Below are 22976 nucleotides of genomic sequence, written 5' to 3'. Positions count from 1 at the left end.
CTACCCATCTCCCTATATCCTCTCTTCAGGACCTCCTCCCTTTTCTACCTATTCTGTCGGTACCAATATGTACATGACTTCTGGCTGCTCATTCTCCCCCTTTAGAACACTATGGACCCGATCCGAGACACCCCTGACCCTGGCACCTGGGAGGCAACATACCATGCCGGTGTCTCTTGCATGTCCACAGAATCGCCTGTCTGCTGCCCTAATTATGGAATCCTCTGTCACTACTGCACTGGTCTTCTCTTTCTGAGCCATAGAGCTAGACTCAATGCCTGAGACCTGGCCACTGGAACTTTCCTCTGCTAGGTCATTCCACACAACACCCCTCCCCCTCCCCAACACTATCCAAAGCAGTATACCTGGTGTTGAGGGGAATGGCCATTGCTGATGGTAGATCTTGTCCCTTAGAATACTCTCCAGTAACTTCCCTGCAAATGGAATCAGGCTCACTGGCATGTAGATTCCTGGCCTGTCCATGCTGTGCTTCATGGGACATTAGCCATCCTCTAGATACCTGGAACTTCACCAGTGACTAATGAAGCAAGTATCTCCACAAGGGCTTCCACAATTTTTTCTTTAACCTCCCATAATGTCCACGGGTGCACTTGGTCAGTCCCTAGGCATTTACCCACGTAATCTTCATAACATGCACATGATCCACATGTTTACTTATTATCTCATTTCTTTGTCATCCATGATATTCTCCTTAGTAATCACTGAAGAATAATAGTCATTAAACATCTCAGCTGTTCCACACATGGTCTTGATGGTCTTTAAGAGGACCTAATCTCTCCTTAGTCATCCTTTTACCTTAATATAATTGAAGACCCTCTTGGAATTATCCTTAACCCCCCCCTTGCCAAATCTATTTCATATCTTCTATATGCCCTCCTGATTTCCTTCTTAAGTCTGCTCTTAAACTTTTTTTTATATATTCATTGAGGGATTCATTCGTACCTAGCTGCTTAAGCATGAAGTAAGATCCCTTCTTTTTGCTTGACTGAGCCTCAATATCTTTCATCATCCAGGGTTTCATGAACTTGGTATGCCTACCCTTCACCCTAACAGGAACATGCTGCCCCAAGTTTCGTGATACTACACTTTTAAAACCAACTGTTTACTTGCCTTTAAATAGTCACCCTGTCAACGACAGCCAAGTTCTGCCTAATGCCATCAAAGTTCAAACTGTGGACTTGTTCTACCTTTGTCTATAACTATTTTAAAACCAATATATTTGTGGCCATTGGACCCAATGCACTCACCAACTTTAGTAAATTGGCTTAGCTTATTTCCTATTGCATTGCTTCCTCCCGAGAATGTTCCCTTATAGATTGCATGAAGAAACTGTCTTGGATGTACTGCACAAATTCTGCCCTAACCAGGCACTTTGCATGAAATTTGCAATAGCAGGAAATTTGAAATCTCCTACTAGTGTTACCTTACTATTCTCATAATCGTAGGATAGTGTCAGAAGGAGATTTCAAATTTGACAAAATTTATATATTTCTATCAATCCTGATAATTCCTTCAGTATCATTTCAACTCAAAATACAAAACCAGTACAGTTTTAAATAAATTGGGTATTTTATGGAATATCATGGATGCCAAAGTCCTGAGAGAATGAGTAGTGAGGTCTTGGATCATACCATTGGGTATATTTAAGTAGGTTCTTAATTAGTCAGGACGCCAAAACTTATGGGAAGAAGATAGGAGAATGAAGTTGAGAAGGATAATATACCAGCTATGAAAGAATGGTAGTAGACACGATAGATCTGCTCTTATGCCTTATCGCCTTATGGTCTAAATATTTCCAAGAACAATCATCTTTGATAGTGTACTAACATCACAAGAACAATTTGAAACACAACGACTACTTACTCTGAGTCCTGAGAATCTGCCTTGGTCTTGGAGTTTTCTGGATTGTTAACAATTTTGTTTCCAGGCCTGAGCTGCATGGCAGCTATCTGAAGTGTGAGTGAGCCAACATTAGCTTTGGGGGTGGAAAAGATAATCTGTTTCTTTGTCTGGTCAGATCCTTGATGCATACCAATGTTCTCTGGTAAGGTGACTGGGCTATTATTGTGGATGTTCATACTGGTGGACAAAACACCAGATGTTTTGCTAGAACTAGTGATGATATTTTCTTTACTTGCACTGTTTTCCTTAACTGGATGTTCCAAGTTACCATTGGTATATACATACTCAGACTTCAAGGCTGACGGTAAATTACTCTCCTTAATGAGATTTGGTGCAGTTCTTTTAAATATTCCCCCAGCACTGTTGTATGTAACATTGTGAAGGTGAATACCTTGGGAAGACAAGCCTTCAGTTTCTTTAGAAAAAGTCACACATCGCTCATGGACATTATTCTTTGGAATGCGGTCTTCTGATGATCTTTTCACAGCTTCAGTAAATTTTAATTCTGGATCACCAGGGATGCTTTTTGTTAGTTTGATAGCACTCTTCAAGTTATTATGGAAATGTTCATTTTGATGAACGGGTCGCTCAATTTTACCCTCTGTGTTAGGGCGAACAGGACTTCCAGGGAAGACCTTGGCACTGATCCCATTGTACTTAGCTGGGCTTTCTGCATCTCCAATCTCATTGTTTCCATGTGAAGTCACAGGTTTGGGGCTCTTTGCCCATTTCTGGTGCAAAGGCACTTTGGCACTGGTAGGTCTCATAAATGCATTAGTGTTTAACAATGGTTTCCGATAGAGTGAAGTAGATTTACCTATATGATTGGGGTTATTTTTGCTCATGGACACAAGCTCGCAACCTGCATTATGGGAATTATAGTGGTGTGTAATTGGTGAAATACCACTGTTCCATTTCATTAGGCTGTCACAAGAGGTTGCTCTGGAAGGAATTGAATGGATAAATCCATTAAAACATGATGAAGATGCTATTGTTCTATTTCCTAGCCCACTGAGCCGTGAACCAAGGAACTCGAGCTTCTGATACGATCTGTAGTTGTGATTAGTTCGATCATAAATTGATGAGGTTTCAAAAGGGCTAACCAAAATATTAGAATGAAAACCACTGTATGAACTTGGCATTGCTTGTCTGCCATTGCCCCTTGCCATAGCAGGGTAGGAGTGAGAAGGAACATGATGAGATATTCCAAAGCAAGCATTTTTTTCTCTTACAGGTACAATCACATGGCAACCATCCCATTCCCATAGTGGGTGCTGGGCAACAGAATAAGATGGCCTACACTCCTGTGTTTGAAAAGCTCTGAAGGGTTTTATGCTTGAGCTCAGCAAAGTTTTGTGGTAGTTCTTGGAACTGGGATCTGTAGCACACTCCTCACTCTTGGACGAGGCCATGAACTGCCATTTTATTCACAACACAAGCAAACAATGGAAGCTGTGAAATTGGAGGACAGAAAACCCCTTCAGTGAACCTGAAAAACACAAGTCAAACAATAGCACTGAAAGATAAATAAACAATACATTTAGACATAAAACAAATGAAAGTATTACATGCATCAAGGAATCATGAATACCAAATTTGCACCACATTGATGGCTCACATTACATTCATTTTAATGATTATATCAGAGAGGACAGCCATCTTCCTAACCCTTAACTAACCAAGAACAGAAATCAGTGAAATCCCAGAATTGTTCAAAGAAATAACATTTTATTTTTTTATTTTTATTTAGAGATACAGCACAGTAACAGGTCCTTCTGGCTCAATGAGTTTGTGTCACCCAATTACACTCATGTGACCAATTAACCTACTAACCCATACATCTTTGGAACGTGGGAGAAAACTGGTGCACCTGCAGGAAATCCATGCAGTCACAAGAGTATAGAGCCTCTTTACAAAGAGCAGCAGAATTGTATCTGGGTTACTGGTGTTGTAATGGCCTTATGTTAACCACTACGCTACCATGCCATTCTTTCAAAGAATATGAACAGCTAAGCAAATGATGATGGGTGGTTGTTGGGCTTTCATTTAAAAGAAAAATTACACTAGAGTAATTCAAGCTTATTATCATTCAACTATACACATGTATTAAGCTAAGTGAAATATTATTCCTTTAGGGCCAGGGTGCAAAACACGATGCATATAGTCACACAGCGCATATAGTTATGATCTAGCACATACTGTCACAGAATAATATCAGCACGAGACTGAGAGGCATGGCCCGAAGATTGACAGGATGACAAAGTATAAAGTGCATGTTTATGTATTTGTAGACATCCCTTTTCCAAGTTTTAAAGATTTTACTGAAACATCTCCAAATGTTTCCATGTCAGTTATCCATGGAAACAAGTGCTTGACCTACTTTTTCTTCTCCTGACTGATGCTGCTCAACTTGCTGGGTGTTTCCATCTTTGCAGCTTAAAAACAAACTCTCCAAGATATCACAAGTACAATGGGTTGGACAAATGACTTTCCATAAGACGCAGGAACAGAATTATTCCATTCAGCCCATTACGTCTGCTCCACTACTTCATCATGGCTGATTGACTACCTCAATAACATTCTCCTGCCTTCACCCTGTAACCTTTGATGTCTTTGTTAATCAAGAATCTATCAAGCTCCACTCAATGACTTGGCTATCGCAGCAGCCTGTGGCAAAGAACCACCCTCTGGCTAAAGAAATTCTTCCTCATCTTTGTTCTAACTGGATGTCCCTCTATTCTGAGACTGTGCCCTCCACCACCATAGGAAACATCCTCTCCACATCCTATCTAGGCCTTTCAATATTTGATAGGTTTCAATGAGCTCCTCCGCCCCCCCCGCCCCCAACCCATTCTTCTAAACTCCAGCAAGTACAGGCTCAGAGATATCAAATGCTCTTCATATCTTGTGAACTTCCTCTAGAGTCTCTCCAATGCCAACACATCTTTTCTTAGATAAGGGGCCCAAACAACTGACAGCACCCCAAGTGTGGTCTGACCCATACCTTATAAACCCTCCGCATTACCTTATGCAACACACATCAAAGTTGCTGGTGAACGCAGCAGGCCAGGCAGCATCTGTAGGAAGAGGTGCAGTCAGACCCTGGTCTCGGCCTGAAACGTCGACTGCACCTCTTCCTACAGATGCTGCCTGGCCTGCTGCGTTCACCAGCAACTTTGATGTGTGTTGCTTGAATTTCCAGCATCTGCAGAATTCCTGTTGTCCGCATTACCTCATTGCTGTTATATTCTAAGAGTTCGTGAAATTAATGCTAACATTGCATTTGCCTACTTTACCACTGACTCAACCTGCAAATTAATCTTTAGGGAATCCTGCACAAGGACTCCCAAGTCCCTTTGCACCTCTGATTTTTGAATTTTCTCCCCATTTAGAAAATAGTCTGTGTTTTTATTTCTTCTACCAAAGTGCATGACCATGCACTTCCCTACACTATATTCAATCAGCCACTTCTTTGCCCATTCTCCCAATCTAAGTCCTTCCGCAAACACACTGCTTCCGCAATACTATCTGTCCCTCCACATACCTTTGTATCGTCCACAAACTTGGCCACAAAGCAACCAATTCCTTCATCCACATCATTGACATATTTGAAGAAGTGATCCCACCCTGAATCCTGCAGCGCACCACTAATCTTGGCAGCCAACCAGAAAAGGTCCCCGTTATTCTGACTCTTTGCTTCATGCCAGTCAATCTTCGATCCATGCTATTATCTTCCCTGTAATATCAAGGGGTTTTATCTTGTTAAGCAACCTCACGTGTGGCACCATGTCAAAGGCCTTTTGAAAACCCAAATAAACAACATCCACTTACTTTCCTTAGTCTATCCTGTCTGTTACTTCCTCAAAGAATTCCAACATATTTGTCAGGCAAGATTTCTCCTCATGCTAACTTTGGCCTATTTTGTCATGTGTTTCAAGTACCCTGAAAACCTCATCCTTAAGAATGTACTGCAACAAATTTCTAAACCACTGAAGTCAGGCCTAAAATTTTCCTTCTTCTGCCTCCCTCCCTTCTTAAAGAGTGGAGTGACATTTGCAATTGTGCAGTCCTCCGGAACCATTCCAGAATCTAATAATTCTTGAAAGATCTTTGTCAATGCTTCCACAATTTCTTCAGCTATCTCTTTCAGAATCCTGGGATGTAGTCCATCTGCCCAGGTTACTTATCCACCTTCAAACTGTTCAGTTTCCAAAGCACCTTCTCCTTCATAATAGCAATGACAATCACTTCTGCCACCTGACACTCTCTCATTTCTGGCTTTCTACTGGTGTCTTCCACAGTGAAGATTGACCAAAATATGTGAGTTAATTCATTGTTTCTTTGTCCTCAGTTACAACCTCTCCAACATCACTTTCCAGAGGTCCAATATCCACTCTCATCTCTCTTGTACTCTTTACATGTATGAAAAAACTTATTATTGGTCAGTTTACCTTCAGATTTCATCTTTTCTCTTAATGGCTTTTAGTTGCGTTCTACTGGTTTTTAAAAGCTTCCCAATCCTCTTACTTTCCCCAAACTTTTGCTATATTATAAACTCTCTCATTTGCTTTTATGCTGTCCTTGACTTCTCTTGTCAACTTATTCTAAAGGTGTCACTCTGCCTTTAGAATACTTCTACATTTTTGGAATGTATCTTTCCTGTACCTTGTAAATTGCTCTTAGAAATTCCAGCTATTTCTGTTCAGCTAAAGTACCCCTCCCATCAGCTTTGGCTAGCTCCCTCTCATGTCTCCTCAATTCCCTTTACTCCACTAATACATCTAATTTTAACTTCTCTTTCTCAAACTGCAGGATAAATATGAATTCTATCATATTATGATCACTGTCTCCTAAGGGTTCTTTAACCTTAAGCTCCATAATCAGATCTAAGTCATTACATTACACCCAATCTAGAACTGCTGTTCTTCTAGTAGGCTCAACCACAAACTGTTCGAAAAAGCCATCGCTTAGGCATTCTATAAAGTCTCTCTTGAGATCCAGTACAAACCTGGTTTTTGCAATCTGTTGCAACATTGCCCTTTTTACCTGTCATTTGTATCTCCCATTGCAATTTGTAGCCCACATCCTGGCCACTGTTCAGGAACCTGTACACAACTCCCATCACGATCTTTTTACACTTGCAGCTTCTTAACTCTACCAATAAGGATTCTGCACCTTCCGATCCTATATCACCTCTTTGTAGGGATTTTATTTAATTTCTTACCAACAGTGCCACACTACCCCCTCTGTCTATTTGCCTGATGTTTCAAGACAATGTGTACCATTAGATATTAAGCTCCTAACTATATCTTCATGACTCAGTGATGCCTATGTTAAACCTGCCAATCACGAACTGCACTACAAGATCATCCTTCTTATTCCACATAATATGTCCATTCAAATAAAATGTAAGATTTTGCGAATAAAAATTGCGAGTCAAGTCGTGCTAAACAAAAGCCGCTGCCCTTAACTTCCATTATGAACAAACCAAAAGAGGTCACCTTACATATGACATCATTACGTCTTAAAGTAAACACAATAACTCAATGATGGTGGTTGTGAATTATGTAGAACAGCTTCTATTACAAACAATGGGTGTCATCTGTCACCCATTTCATTACTCTACACAGCCCCACCTCAGAATTCTCCAAACCAGCATTGAGAGTCCATCTGGAACTCATACGAGCAGCTTGGCTCGAGTCCTGTGTGCTTTGGTCGGAATAACAGCAGGTATCTCTGGTTCATCCTGGGGTGGATTGACTCACACATGGGAAAATGACAGTGGAACCATCCAGGTCTTGCTGGGCTTGTTTATGGCGACCTACATAAGTATATTCAGGTTTACACTTCCTATCTACAGTAAGTCATTTCGACCCATTCCAAACTGCAGAACAGGCTTAAGGCAATGATGATGTGTATCATGGCGGACAAAAACAAACAAGGTAGAACATAGGTCAACTGAAACACAAGAGTGCTATACGCCATGATGGAAGGTAGAAATAGGTGTAAAAGATTTACTGATGAGGGTGGAACGCTGCAAGTCCTCCTTTGGAGCCATTCTGAGCCCCAGCAAGACCCACGGGAAACGATCATGCCTGTCAGGAAGGCCCTCAAAGCAGCCTTTAAGGAGCGGTGAAACTGCTTGCATAGGCCATTGGACTGCAGGTGATATGCCCTGGTGTGATGCAATTTAATGTCAAAGTTCTGGGCCATTGCAGCCTAGAGGTTCGACATGGAGAAGTATTAGATGGGATGCCAAACTGAGTGACACAGGTGTTGATGAATGCCTGAGCCACATCCGCAGCCATCGACGATGCAAGATGGGCAATCTCTGGCCACCTGGTGGCACAGTCCACTGTGGTAAGGAGATGTGTGAAACTGTGGTGGGGGGACGGGGAAAGAGGATCAACCAGGCCCTCATTGACTTGGCCAAACCATCGCTCAGGGACCTCACCTCGAAAGGTGCTGATGGTGCCCCAATGTGACAGTTAATTTTCACCCGCTGACACACAAAACATGCTGCACTCCAGTCTCACGCATCTTTCCTAAGGCTGTGCCATGCAAACTTTAAAGCAACCAGTTTCTGTGAAGCCTTCCCACCTAGATATGAGAGGCCTTGAATGGAATTAAAAGAGTGCGCCTCCAGATCTCAGGCACTATGGGTTGAGAGCAACCAGTTGAGACATCACACAGGAGAGAAAGTCCTGCATCCCAGAAGTTGAAGTCAGCCAACCAGAGGCCCATGACTGCTGTCCTCTAAGCCTGGACCTCTGGGGTTGGTAGCTTGGTCAGCTGCCAATGCCATGCTGGCATAGTCAACACTAATGGCAGCAGGTTGTGAGAGACAATCAGCCACAGCATTATTTTCCCCCTCGATGTGCTGTGAATTCTGGAATGTGGGCCAAGTGACATTGCTGCCTTGTAGACCAAGGATCTGACTCTTTGGCCATTGCGTGCACAAGGGGTTTGTGGTCAATGAACCTGTGAAATGCCAACCCTCCAGTAAAAGCAAAAATGACAGAGAAGCTTGCAGTCAAACTTCCTGTACTTCCTTTGGGGGGTTGGGAGTGGGGCTGCTAGCTGAAGGTGAGCAGCTGCCACATGCTTCCAACTGTTCATGCACAGCACCCCACAGCATAGTCTGAGGCATCAGTGGCGATGGCTGTAGGTGCATTGGGGAGTGGATGCGCCAGTAAGGTCACGTTCAAAGGACCTCGTTTGGTGTTGTCAACTACTCTGGTCATGTCCACCGACCACACAAGCATGTGATTAGGGGCACTGTCTTTAAGGATACTATACAAGGGGACCACAAGTTCATCAGCTCCTGAAATGAAATTGTGATAGAAACTCATCACACCCAAGTACTTTGGTGATGTGGGGCAATGGAATGCCCATAATAGCGGCAACTTCTAACAGCAGGGGTGCTGTGGCCGAGAAAGTCAATAGTAGACAACCCTAAACTGGCATTTATTGGGGTTAATAATCAGCTCATGTTGGCTTAAGTGCTTGAAAAGAATGTGGAGATGTGATATGTGTTTGGTTTTTGATGCACTGGTGACAAGTACGTCATCCAGGTAAACAAAAAGAAAATCAAAGTCTTTTAACACAGAGTCCATTAGTCACTGGAAAGTCTATGCTGCATCTTCCAACCCAAACAGCATGCACAGAAGCTCAAATAGGCCAAACGGGGTTATAACAGCAGTTTTGGAGATGTCCTCAGTGCACACAGGCACCTCTTGGTAGCTCCTGACTGTGTCCATTTTAGAAAAAAAAATATCTTTACTGCTAAATGTGAAAAGTCTTGAATATGTGGGACCAGGTAACAATTAGGCTGGTGGCCTCCATTAAGGTGGCAGTGACTGCCGCATGCACGGTAACCATCGGGCTTAGGGACCACATGAAGAGGTGAAGCTCAACCTGCATTCAATGCAATGCATTTCCATTATCAGCAATCTCAGCCTCCGTGCTGGGCACCTTTTCTGAGTCTAGTGTATGTGCGTGGTCTGGCAATCAGTTATCGAAATGTGGTGCTCGACCCCATGCTTTGTGACTGTAATGGAAAATGTGGCCTTGATGAGGTTTGGGAATTCACTCAGCAGGCGAGTGATTTCACGTGATGGTGCATACACTAGACAGAATCAGCATGAAGCACTTACTGGGGGTACAGGGTAATGACCCAAAGTTCCTTGCATCCATAAGCCAGCAGTTCTTAAGATCTACTAACAGTCTTTTGCCTCACAGAAAATCTACACCGAGCAAAGGTCTAGCAACTTCAGCCAAGATAAATACTCATGTGCAGCATCATCTACTGATGCAGAGTGTCACACATCATATCCCACAAGTCCAAATCCTGCTGCCATTGGCAGCCTCTAGTGAAGGTCCTTCACTCTCTGCCTTATAAACAATGTGCAATGCTGGCAGTACACTCACTTGAGCACCCATGTAACAAAGGAAGCGTTGCCCTGAAAGGGTGTCTGTAATGAACAACAGACAACCCTGGCAGCTGGAACCCACAGTGTTCACAGACGTCCGATGTACTGACACTGTTGAAGCCTCATCGCAGTCAGCACTTCCTGGTGTTCATGCCAAAGTGCGCGAGATAATGACATAGACCCAGCGTTGTCTGGTTCAGAGCCACAGGCGTGAGACTACTGGAGGCTCCGCTGACAGGGCTTATTGAGACAGCGAAAAGAGGAGGGGTGATGCGCCTCTACCTGGCTGAGTGTAGACTATCGGCCATTTTAGTAAGCTCCCTATAGTCCTTCACAGGTGCATTAGCCAGGGCTATGCGAACTTGATCAGGCATTTGTTGTATAAAGAATTCTTTAAAAATAAAGGGAGAATGGTGATTGCCCAGGAGAGACAGCATGTGGTCCATTAGTTCTGAAGGCCTAGTGTCACCCAGGCCAGGCAGAGAGAGACTGTTTGACTGTAATATGCTCACCCACAAAAGTATTCAGAGTGACACATTTATCACGTAGATTCACCACTCTGGCTGCAGTGGAACTACTTAGAGATGCTACGACATAGTAAAATTTGGTATTGTTTGTGGTAATCTCTCACAGCATGAACTGGGCTTCTGCCTCTACAAACTGCACAGTAGTGCCCTAATACCAAAGCCCCAGCAGCTCCAAAGCAACTGCATTGGTCGACATATCGTTGAGTAACTCTGGAATCACTCAAGAGCATTGGGGTCACTGATGTAGGATTTTTTGAAAAAAACGCGCGAATGTCATTTTATCTGCTTACCCCTTTACTTTCATTCCAAACAAACCAAAAGCAGTTACATTGATGTCATAACATCAGACACAGTCTCTTAAAGTGAATGCAACAACTCAAAGGCAGTGTTTGTGAATTATGTAGAACAGTTTCTACTATGAAAGATGTGTCACCTATCACTCATTATTTTACACTACAATAACACCCTAAAGGTATTTATCACCCTTTTTGATTTTGCTCCCATGTTACACTTCAACTCATCCCAGATTTCAATTTTGCTCTGTCATTTGTCTGTCCTTCTTCAATCTCACTACACACTGCATCTATTTGTATACCAAGCGCCCCCTTCTCAGCTCGATCACTCCAGTTCCCATCCCCCTGCCAAGTTAGTTTAAACACTCCCCAATAGCTCTAGCAAATCTGCCCATAAGGAAACTGGTCCCCTTGTACTTCGTCCTTTTTGTACAGGTTGTATCTTCCCCAAAAGAGATCCCAATGATCCAGAGATCTGAAAAACAGCCACCTGCACCAATTCCTAAGCCACACATTCATCTGCCAAATCATCCTATTTTTTACCCACACTGGCACATGGCACAGGCAGCAATCCAGAGACTACTACGGGAGGTCCTGCTTTTCAGCTTTCTGCCTAACTCCCTTTATTCTGTTCAGCACGTCCTGATTCATGGGGGTCCTTAATGATGGATGCCTTAAATGTTATTATTACACCTACCTCAACCCCTTTGCCTGGCAGCTTGTTCTACATACTCACCACCCTCTGAGTGAAAAAGTTCACCTCAAATTCCTTTTAAATCTTTCCTCTCTCACCTTAAATTTATGCCCCCTAGTTTTGGTCTCCCCTACCCTGGGGAAAAGACTTACCTTCCATCTTATTTATGCTTCACATAATTTTAAACATATCCATGAAGTCACCCTCATTCTCCTATGCTTCAAGGAATAAAGACTTAACCAAGACGACCTCTTCCTATTACTCAGGCCCTGTAGTCCAGGCAAGGTCCACATAAATCTTTTCTGCACTCTTTCCAGTTTAACTGCATCTTTCCTTTAATAAGGTGACCAAAACTGCACATAGTGCTCCAAGTGTGACTTACACTCCTGTAACATAATGCCCCAACTCCTAAACTATAACTAGTGCCCCAATTGATAACAGCTAGTGTGCTAATGCCTTTAACTCTACCCTGTATATCCATGACACCACTTTCAACAAACTATGCACTTACATGCCCACTATTTCCATTGCACTCCCTAGTGTCATACCATTCATATTACAAGTCATATGCTGGTTTGACTTTGCAAAATTTATTAGCCCACTCAGCCTACTTCAGAGTATTATTAGTTGCCAGAGAAAAACCCCTAAGCTAAGGAAGAATTTGTATCGATGATAAAGAAATTCAGCATTGTCACAATTCACCCACTATCACATATAATCATGTTCAATCTAACATTAATGATTTAAATAGAGTTTAATGAGAATTCCTCTGCTTGCTTCAGGCAAAGTAAATTTATTATCTAAGTACGTATATGTCTCTATGTACTACCTTGAAATACATTTTCTTAGTCATTCGCAGTAGAATAAAGACATACAATAGAATCAATGAAAAACTACACAAAGACTGACAAATGACCAATGTGCAAAAGACGACAAACTGTGCAGTACAAAAAAAAAATCAAATACAGTGGATTCCGGTTAATTGGGACACACTGAGTATATTTTAGCCCAGTTAATGACTGCTCCAATTAGCTGAAATGTCATGGAAATAGTTAAAAGGCATAACAAAGACAAACTACTGCTTAAATGAGTAACAAATTATACATTTAGATGAAATAGTGAACAAATTAGAGCACTACCAATATTACTACAGTATTCTAAAACTGTGTGTTAGTTCTCAAACGTTATCAACAGAAGAATTCATTACTGCTGTGTTCGGTTGATTGCCTGTAAATGAACAAAATCAACACAGACACCTAGTACAGATAATGAACTGCTTTCACTGCCTTCCAGCATAAAGTCAAAATCTTTAAAAATCAAAAAATTACAGCTTTAAAAAAAAAATGGGCATCCATCGGCCCAAAAAGATAACATAACACAAGCAGGTGCAATGGATACTATTTGCTCTGTAAATCTAACGGCTGTTTCTGGCATTTCCAAGCCTGAATGTTTGAAACTGCAATGAGCAAAACAGTTCTAAATTGTCTTACTGCTTATTTCTCACCTATTATCAGTGACAAAAATCGATGCCTTTTGAACACAAAGATGTGCAACTGATGCTATTTAAAAACTGCTTGCTCTAAGCATGGTGAGAGTCTAACTGCAACACAAGTGCATGCACCTGACACTAGTTAGAAACAGTTCAGCAATAGTCTTCCATCCCAATTAAGCCGCACAGTGTCCTAAATAAACGAAGAGAATCCCAGTTATTTTTTTAAATTAGTTTTTGTTCTTTAAGAGTTGTCTCAAATAAATGGCTGTACCAATAAACTGAAATCCATTGTAATAACAAATAAATTAATTAATAATTTTGACATGAGTTTCAGAGTCCTTGAAAGTGAGCCCATAAGTTGTGGAATCAGTCAGTGTTGAGGTGAGTGAAGTTATCCACGCTGGTTCAGGGGCCTGATGGTTCAAGGGTAATAACTGCTCCTGAACCTACAGCTGTGGGACCCAATGCCCCTGTACCTCTTTCCCTATGGCAACATTGGGTAGGCAGCATGACCTGGATAAGGGGGGGGGGGGGGGTCATTGGAGGTTGCTGCTTTCTTGGGGCAGCGCTCGATGGTACACAACGTTGGGGAGAACTTTGCCTGTAATGGACAGAGCTGTATCCAAAACTTCCAAGTTTAATTATCATTCAACCAGACATGAATATAGCCAAATGATGTGTTTCAATGGGGCCAAAGTGCAAAACACATTACCAACAGCACACAGCAAACTGTACATAGCAACAACAGAAAAAGTACAGTTACAGAAACAAAAAACAATATAGCTCAAATCCTTGAGTGACGTGGTCTGTAAATTGACGCCAAGTTGTCCTGGTTCAGCTTGTTCTTTCACCAAGAGGACACTGGAGAGTAGCACCGACAGGAGGAGCCAGCACCCAACCCAATAGGGATTCCAGCTTCTGCTCCCTTCCACACCGTAACAGCAGGACCTAGTCTTTGCACCAACCAAGGCAATGCAGCTCCTCTACCATTGGTCTCACCAGTGAACCAGACTTGCAGTATACTACTTTACCAACATCCAACAGGGACTTGCGATCACAATAAAAATGTCCAAGTCAATCACGTGGCCTGCCTTAGCACAACAAGTCAAGGCAACAACACAACAGTACATAATATTGCTGTAGGCTTCCCTAACTGATCAAGATTTCCTTGTAATCTACAATAACATTCTTTACTATCAACACCTAATTTTGTGTCATCCACAAACTTACTGAGCACTGAACTATGACTGAGAGCAGCAAGTAGTTAATAGAATAAACTAAACTTTATTTTGTTTATCTCTTTGATGAAGTACAGATGGCAGCTCTGGAACAATAACAAGCAGTGCACATCTGGGATAAGAGCATAAGATAGGGTGAATTTCCATGGAAGAAACAATTGTACAAATGGAGAAACTGATCTAGCACACACTTTATTAAAATTCTGAACTATCCTTTGGTCCTTTTAAAACAGAGCTGAAGTATACTTAAGGTGGACATTCTTGATGAGTAAGTGTGTCAAAGGTTATGGGGAGAAAGCAGGAAAATAGATTGAGAGGGGTGACAAGTCAGCTGTGATTGAATGGCAGAGCAGACTCAAAGGCCCAAATGGTCTAAATTCTGCTCCTATGTTGTATGATTTTTTGCCTATAACAAGCTCACTCAATATGCACCTCGACACTGAACTGACTCCACAACCAAAGGACTCAATTTCAAGGACTGCAGAACTCATGTTCTCAGCATTATTTATTTATTACAGCACACACAAAATGCTGGAGGAACCCAGCAGGACAGACAGCATTAACAAACAGTTTATGTTTTGGGCCGAGGCCCTTCAGGACTGGAAAGGAAGTGGGAAGACTCTAGAATAAAAAGGTGTGGGGTGGAGGGGGGTGAGGATAGATAGCTAGGTGATAGATGAAACCAGGCAGGTAGGCAAGGTGAAGAACTAGAGAGGAAGAAATCTGATAAGGGAGGAGAGTAGACCGTAGGAGAAACAGAAGGAGGAAGGTACTAGGGGGAGATAGATGATAGGCAGGTGAGAAGAGGCAAGACTCCACAGTGGGGAATAGAAGATGGGGAGGGAGGAAATTATTTTTTTTTTTCTTAAACCAGATGAAGAATCAATATTCATGGCATCATTCCATCATACCCAAACAGAATATATGGTGTTACTCCTCCACCCTGAGGGTGGCCTCATTGTGGCAGAAAAGGAGGCCATAAACCAACATGTTGGAACAGAAATGGGAATTAAAATGTTTGGCCACCAGAAAGTTCCACTTTTGGCAGATGGAGTGGAAGTGCTTGACGAAGTGGTCCCCTCAGCTTATGATTGATCTCAGCAATGAAGAGGAAGCCACTACAGGAGCACCAGACACAATAGACGACCCCAGCAGATTCACAGGTGAAGTGTTACCTGACCTGGAAGGACTGTTTGGGGCCCCGAATGGGGGTGACAGAGGAGGTGAATCAGCAGGTGTAGCACTTTGGCCTCTTGCAGGGATGGGTGCCAGGAGAGAAATTAATGAGGAGGGACGAATGGACAAGAGAATCACAAATGGGGTGATTCCTGCAGAAAGCCGGGGGGGCAGGGAGGTGGTGGTAAATATATACATTTGGTGGTAGGTTCCCTTTGGAGATGGTGAAAGTTGCGGAGAATGATGTGTTCAATGCAGAGGCTCATAGGGTTGTAGATAAGGACAAGGAACTGTATCATTGTTAAAGCTACAGGAAAATGGGGTGAGTACGAATGTTTGAGAACTGGAAGAGATGTGGTGAGGGCAGCATCAATGGTGGAGGAAGGGAAACCCCATTCTTTGAAGAAAGAGGACATCTCTGATGTCCTGGAAAGGAAAGCTGCATCATGGGAACACAAACAGAAACACGCACAGAGCGAGAGAGAGAGAGAGAGAGAGAGAGCGAGACACACACAGGTGTTATAAGTAGAGCAACTGAATTTAAGGGCAGGGTGAAAATTGGAGGCAAAATTGATGATATCAAAGAGCTCAGCATGGGTGGGTGCATGAAGCAGCACCAAAGCAGTTGTCAATGTAACCGAGGAACAGTCAGGGAGAATTTCTGGAGAAGGTTTGGAACATGGATTGTTCTACATAGCCAACAATAAGGAGGCATAGCTGAGGACAAGATCCAGTTCTGTCAGGCAGGGGAAGCTGGTGGTAGAGGGGAACTGGTTGGTTCTTTCTTTGAGAAAGAAGTGGAGAACTTTCAGGCCTTTTTGATGTGGGATAGAAGTGAATAGGGACTGGACATCCAAAGTGAAAGTGAGGTGGTCAGGGCAGGAAATTGAACATTAGTGAAGAGATCAAGGCATGAGAAGTGTTGCAGATATAGGTGGGAAGGACCGAACCAAGGAGGATAGGATGGAGTCGAGATATGTGGACACGAGTTCAGTGGGACAGGAGCAGGCAAAGGCAATGGGCCTACCTAGAGAGCTAGGTTTGTGGATCTTGGGTAAGAGATATAAGTAAACAGTGCAGGGTAAGGGAACTATGAGCTTGGTCGCAGGGGATAGGAATTCTCCAGAACTGATGGGGTCAGTAATAGTGTGGAGACAGTTTTTGGGTACAGAGTGGGGTCCTTTTCAAGAAGTAGGTATGAGGTGGTGTCTGACCAGCTGTTGCCTGGCCTTTGCAAGGTTAGTCTGCCACACTACAACAGCACCCCCTTTGTCTGCTGGTTTGATGATAGTGTTGGGCTTGTGCAGAGAGAGTGGAAGGCAGTATGTTCAAAGGGGGCAAGTCCAAACGAGCAGAGAGGTGTTTATTTATTATTAATTATTATTATTAATAATAATAATAATAAATAAACACCTCTGCACATTGCACATTGGTTGCTTGTCCATCCTTGTAGTTTTTCACCGATTCTATTATATTTCTTTGTTCTACTGAATGCCTGTAAGAAAATTAATCACAGGGTAGTATATGGTGACATGTGTACTTTCATGTGTAATGTGATGTGTACTGTAAAGCCGTAGTTCCAGAACTAGTTCTAGAATACCAGACACTGCTGATGAGTACCTGCTTTACTGTCTCTTGCCACTTAGCTATTTTCTATCCAGATCAATAATTTGTTTTTAATTGTATGAGCATCAAATTATTTATCAAATACTTTATCGAAGTCCATATAGATAGCATACACAGATAATTCCTTATCCATTACTCTTTTTAAGTTAGTCAGTTATTGTGGTTTCATGATACAGTAGCAGATAGTGTAACATTTCACAGCATGAGCTGTAATATCAATTGGTTTTAATTCCCACCGCTCTATGTAAGGAATTTTTACGTTCTCCCTGTGATGTGGGTTTCTTCCGGGTGCTCTGGTTTACTACCACGTTACAAAGATGCACAGGTTAGGTTAGTAAATTGTGGGCATGCTATGTTGGCGTTGAAAGCATGGTGACACTTGTGGGCTGCTCCCGGCTCAACTCCGATTGTGCATGCTGTTAACTCAGGCAAGCATTTCACTGTATGCTTCAATGTACATATGACAATTAAAGCTAATCTGTATCTTAATCTTTTTGTGGCTGCATGGAAGAGAAAGGCCAGCCTCACCATGAAATATTGCACATCCAACATAAGAGCTTTGTGAATTATCTTAACAATGCATAAGTCTTATGAGATTCGAATCTAGCAGTCTAACATGGAATCCGGCCACAAGTTTTGCTCAAAATTAGTGCCTGACTGACTGAAGCAAACTGAATTCTTACAGCATTGGATTTAAGAGCAAAGGATTCTGCAATCATCTACATTTCTTATTTATTAACCTCAAAAGAAGAAAACAACTCAAAAATGCAAATTAGTAACAACACTGACAGAAAGCACTATTAATTGACATGGTCAGGAAATACCACAAAATGATTTTCTTTCAGTTGTCTTATAATGCTGAACAAGCAGAAACAAAATGCAGTTGGAATGAAAATTTGGCAAGCTGCTGAAAACAGTGATTTTACAGATACTGGCAGTATAAAGAGAATAATACTTACCCTTTCCTTTACCTTTTCGATAGAAATCTAACCTTCCAAGAAACTTCCAAAGACTTGAATTTCCAAATCATTTAGTTACAGACAGCCATTACTCACAAGGGATAACAAAATATTTTACATTATTCTAAATCGCATAATAGTATCAACTGAGACAGGTCAAGCAAAGTTGGCAACAGACTTGTATCTTTAATGCATCCCCTAGAATTTATTGACAATAGCTTATTATTTCATTGTTCTGGTAAAATTTAAATGAAGTGATGCACAAGTATTGTATTTATAAAAACAATTATGGCCAGGCAAAACTGGTTAGTGAAATTATTGCCAATTACTCAAGTGGATTGGGGAGGGTTGGTATCGGGTTGCATTGCAGGTTCTAAAGGACAATTAAAAACTCCAGTGAGGTGCAATGCCACCATTTATTTATTACACTGAATGAACAGAACTGGTAGTTAAAAATCTGCTTAATTGCAGTATAGTACAGGTAGATATAAATTCATAATCTGCTTTTTAGCATATTAAAGCAGTCATATTTCAAGTTCAAGTTTACTGTCAACTATCTGTACATATGTACAACGAAAGGAAACAATGTTCCTCTGGACCACAGTGCACCCGCAAAACATATACAGTGTATTCCAATTAAGCGGGACACGTCAGGACCAGTACATTTTGGCCCAATTAAGCAGTTGCCCCCATTGGCCAATTTCATGTAAATAGTTAAAAAGGTGTAATATACTTTGAGTAAGAAAATTATGTATTTAAATGAAATTAAAGACCAAACAAAAACATTATCAATACTACAACAGTATAAAACAACATATTAGCTCCTAATAGAGGAATTAATGCAGTGTATGCTGCTATGTTCTCTTGATTGACTGTAAATGAACAAAATCAGTGTAGAAACCTAGTGTAGATAATGGACTGCCTTCATACATTCTTTTCAACGGTTGTATCCCCCAAATCATCATTTTCATTGTAACATTCAAGATGATTATCAATACCTTTAAATTCTTCATAGTTCCTAATTTGTTGAAGTAGTGAAATCGTTTCATTTTTACTCCTAGCCATTTCGAGCATCTCTAAGCCTGAATACTTGAAACATGCAGTGAGTAAAACTATTCTGAATTGTCTTACTGCTTATTTCTCATGAACTACCAATGACAAAAAAAAATCAGTTCTTTTTGAACACAAACAAATGCATCTGATGTTCATTCCAAGCACTGTGTAGTGTCTAAAGACACATAAATGAACATAACTGATGCTAGTTTGAAACTCTTCTGCAACTGTCTTCTAACCCAATTAAGTGGCATAGTGTCCCAAAAAAACAAAGAGAATCCCGGCTATTTTCTCAATTAATTTTTGTTCTTTGAGAGTTGGCCCAAATAAGCAGCTGCCCTGATTAACCAATGTCCCAATTAACCAGAATCCACTGTATAACACATAGCACATAAAACAAAATATTAGCACACTTAACTTATTAAAATTCAATTCAAAGTGCATGTAGTGTGTAGTAAATAGTAACAAACCACTATCCTGGTGAAGAGACCTTAATGGTGGCAGGGTATTCATTAGTCTCAGAGCACGAGGAAAGAAGCTGTTACCCAGTCTGACAGGCCTAGTCCTAATACTCCTGTACCTCCTTCCTGATGGTAGTGGTTCAAAGAAATTGTGGGGTAGGGATCCTCGGCAGTGCTTTGGACACTTTTCTGTACAATACTCCCGCTAAATGTCACAAATAGGGGAGAGGGAGACCCTGGTAACCCTCTTGTCAGCTTGAAGCTTCAGATACAAACCCAGAGCACATTTAGTGTTGCAATTATCATTGGACACTTCACAGAAGCAATTCAAATTCTGGGGGGGGGGGGGGTAAAGCATTCCTTCTTACACTGCATCTTCAGTTAACTTTGGCAGATGTGGGAAAGTGTATGATCATGCACTTTGATGGAAGGAATAAAGGCACAGACTATTTTCTAATTAGGGAGAAAAATTAGAAATTGGAGGTGCAAAGGGACTTGGGAGTCTTTGTGCAGAATTCCCTAAAGGTTAAGTCAGTAGTAAGAAAGGCAAGTGCAATATTAGTATTCATTTCTACATGACTACAATATAAAAACATGGATAAAATGCTGAGGCTTTATGAAGTATTTGTCAGACTGCACTTGCAGTATTGGGTCCCTTATCTTAGAAAGGATGTGGAAAAAATCCAAAAGAGGTTCACGGGAATAATCGGGGAGCAAAAGGGTTAACATATGAGGTACGTTTGATGACTCTGAGCCTGGATTCTCTGGAGTTTAGGAGGAGGAGGAGGGTGATCTCACTGAAACCTATCGAGTATTGAAAGTCCGAGATAGAGTGGACCGGGAGAGGATGTTTTCAATGGTGGAAGAGTCTAGGGCCAGGGGGCACAGCCTCAGAATAGAAAGGCATTCCAGAATGAAGAAGAGGAATTTGATGAAGAGGGCACTGTTTTGTAATGAACCACAAGGCCTTTGATTTCAAGACAGATCCCATATGGGTTCCTAATCTTTACCAGATGGCTTAACGGCTACAATTATTGAACCTTTCTCTTTCTTAAAATGCAAACATCAATAGCACTCTGCTACCACTCATATGTTCCGCTGGGGTGGTGCACTACTACAATAATTGAAGGGCTTCCTCACCCAACCCAGCCCCTTCCTTTCCAGCAGCGGATAAACTCTATACTGTGTTTCTTCACCACCAAACTCTTGTGGTGACTGCACCAAGCTTCAGTGCAACCTCAGCATGTACTCCTACAGCCTAGAATGTGCCAGTCGGCAGCATTCCTCAGACTACCCAGTTGATGTAAACTGAATATGTGTCTTCAGATCATTAGTCCAGTATTTTTTATTATAAATTCTGAGTTAATCACTACTCCCCCAATACCACTTCTTGCTTATATTTTGCTGGGGACCCGGTTTTATCACCCTTCGCTGACTTCACCTCCTCAAAGGTTATTTTTCAGATCTTCATTCTCTTTGCAAGGCCCTCTACAATTGTGAACATTTTTACTTCTACTGTCCTCACCAGATCTGTACCTCAGACTGAATATTCTCCTCATCTGATCCAGATAACATGCACACCTAGCACTCCCCTGCTCAAATCAGTTTTCCCCTGACAAATCTGAACTCAAATCTTTCAGGCTTGCAGTATCTCCCCCAATCTTGTGCCCCTCACATCTCTTCCTCCTTACCCCAAATCTAGGTCCTTGAATTTTTCTATATCTGATATGGGAAAAGATTTCCTGCAATCTACCTTATCAAAAACCTTCTTAATTTTATATACCTCAGTCATGCCTTGGGATGTCCCAAAAATGATTTAGCAGCCAATTTGAGGTAATTTTTAAATGTAGGCAGAATTATAATATAGGAAGCTGTGTGTTCACATACATTTTGATTTGAAAGATTTTGAAAGAAACTTCAAAATGTATTGATCTAATTACTTTTAAGTATAGAGCAACATTTACCAATCCATTATAATATTTCTGCACCAAGACTAGAAGGTGAATCTCAGAAGTGATGGTTTGGATGGCAAGTGTTATCCAGAAATTTTCCCCTATTATATAAGACTCTGATGGGAATTATATACAGGCCCCCAAACAGTGGTAAGGATGGGGTTTACAAATTACAACAGAAGATAGAAAATGCATGCCAAAAGGGCAATGTTACAATAGTAAGGGGAGCTTTCAATATGCAGGTAGATTTGGAAAATTAGGTTGGTACTGGATCCCAAGAAGGGGAGTTTCTAGAATGCCTGCCAAATGACTTTGTAGAGTAGCTCATGGTTAAGCCTACTGGGAGATCAACTATTCTGGATTGGGTGATGTGCAATGAACTGTAATTGATTAGAGAGCTTAAGATAAAGGAACTCTTAGGGAAGAGTGGCCATAATAAGTTAGAATTCACCCTACAATTTGAAAAGGAGAAACTAAAATTCGATGTATCAGTATTACAGCAGAGTAAAGGGAATTACAGAGGCACGAGAGGGGAACTGGTCAAAAGTGACTGAAAAAAAAAACACTCACAAGTATGACAGCAGAGCAACAATGGATGCAATTTCTGGAATCATTTCAGAAAGCACAGGACGTATTACTCTAAAGGCAAGATGACACAACCGCGGCTAACAAGAAAAGTTAAAGCCAACATAAAAGTGAAAGAGAGGGCATATAATAGAACAAAAATTAGTGGGAAGTTAGAGGATTGGGAAAATTTTAAAAAGCAACAGAAGGGAACTAAAAAAAGTCATTAAGGAAAAATGGAATATGAAGATAAGCTAGCCAATAATATTAAAGAGGATACCAAAAATTTCTTCAGATACATAAAGTATAAAAGAGAGTGGATATCGGACCGCCAGGAAATGATGAAGAGATAGTAATGGAGGAACAAGGAAATTTCAGACGAATTAATTAAGTATTTTGCCTCTCTAAAGCGCCTCAACATCCTTGCGACAGTGGAGTGACCAGAACTGTATGCAATATTCCAGGTATGGCCGAACCAGTTTTATGAAGTTGCAACACAGCCTCCTGACTTTTGAACTCAATGCCTTGACGAATAAAAGCAAGCATTCCATAAGCCTTCTCAACCACCTTATCGACCTGTGTAGCC

At 41.5% G+C, this 22976-nt stretch overlaps 1 protein-coding gene across 7 annotated transcripts in view; it reads right to left on the bottom strand.

The window, feature by feature from the left end:
* The window catches only part of ttll4 (tubulin tyrosine ligase-like family, member 4), a 102334-nt gene that overhangs the window by 68345 nt on the left and 11013 nt on the right, over positions 1–22976 (bottom strand). For 6 of the 7 annotated variants that reach the window (XM_072260963.1, XM_072260962.1, XM_072260968.1 and 3 more), the window contains one exon: positions 1885–3412. In XM_072260963.1, coding sequence (XP_072117064.1) covers positions 1885–3335 — 1451 coding nt within the window. In that variant the 5' untranslated portion in view covers positions 3336–3412. Of the gene's footprint in view, positions 1–1884; positions 3413–22976 lie in introns of those variants that run through there. The other variant, XM_072260969.1, reaches the window with a different exon arrangement.

This window comes from Mobula birostris, chromosome 6, assembly GCF_030028105.1.
Source record: "Mobula birostris isolate sMobBir1 chromosome 6, sMobBir1.hap1, whole genome shotgun sequence".
Taxonomy (NCBI): Eukaryota; Metazoa; Chordata; class Chondrichthyes; order Myliobatiformes; family Myliobatidae; genus Mobula; species Mobula birostris.
Note: the sequence above shows the minus strand (reverse complement) of the source record. Positions and strands in the feature narration are given on the sequence as shown.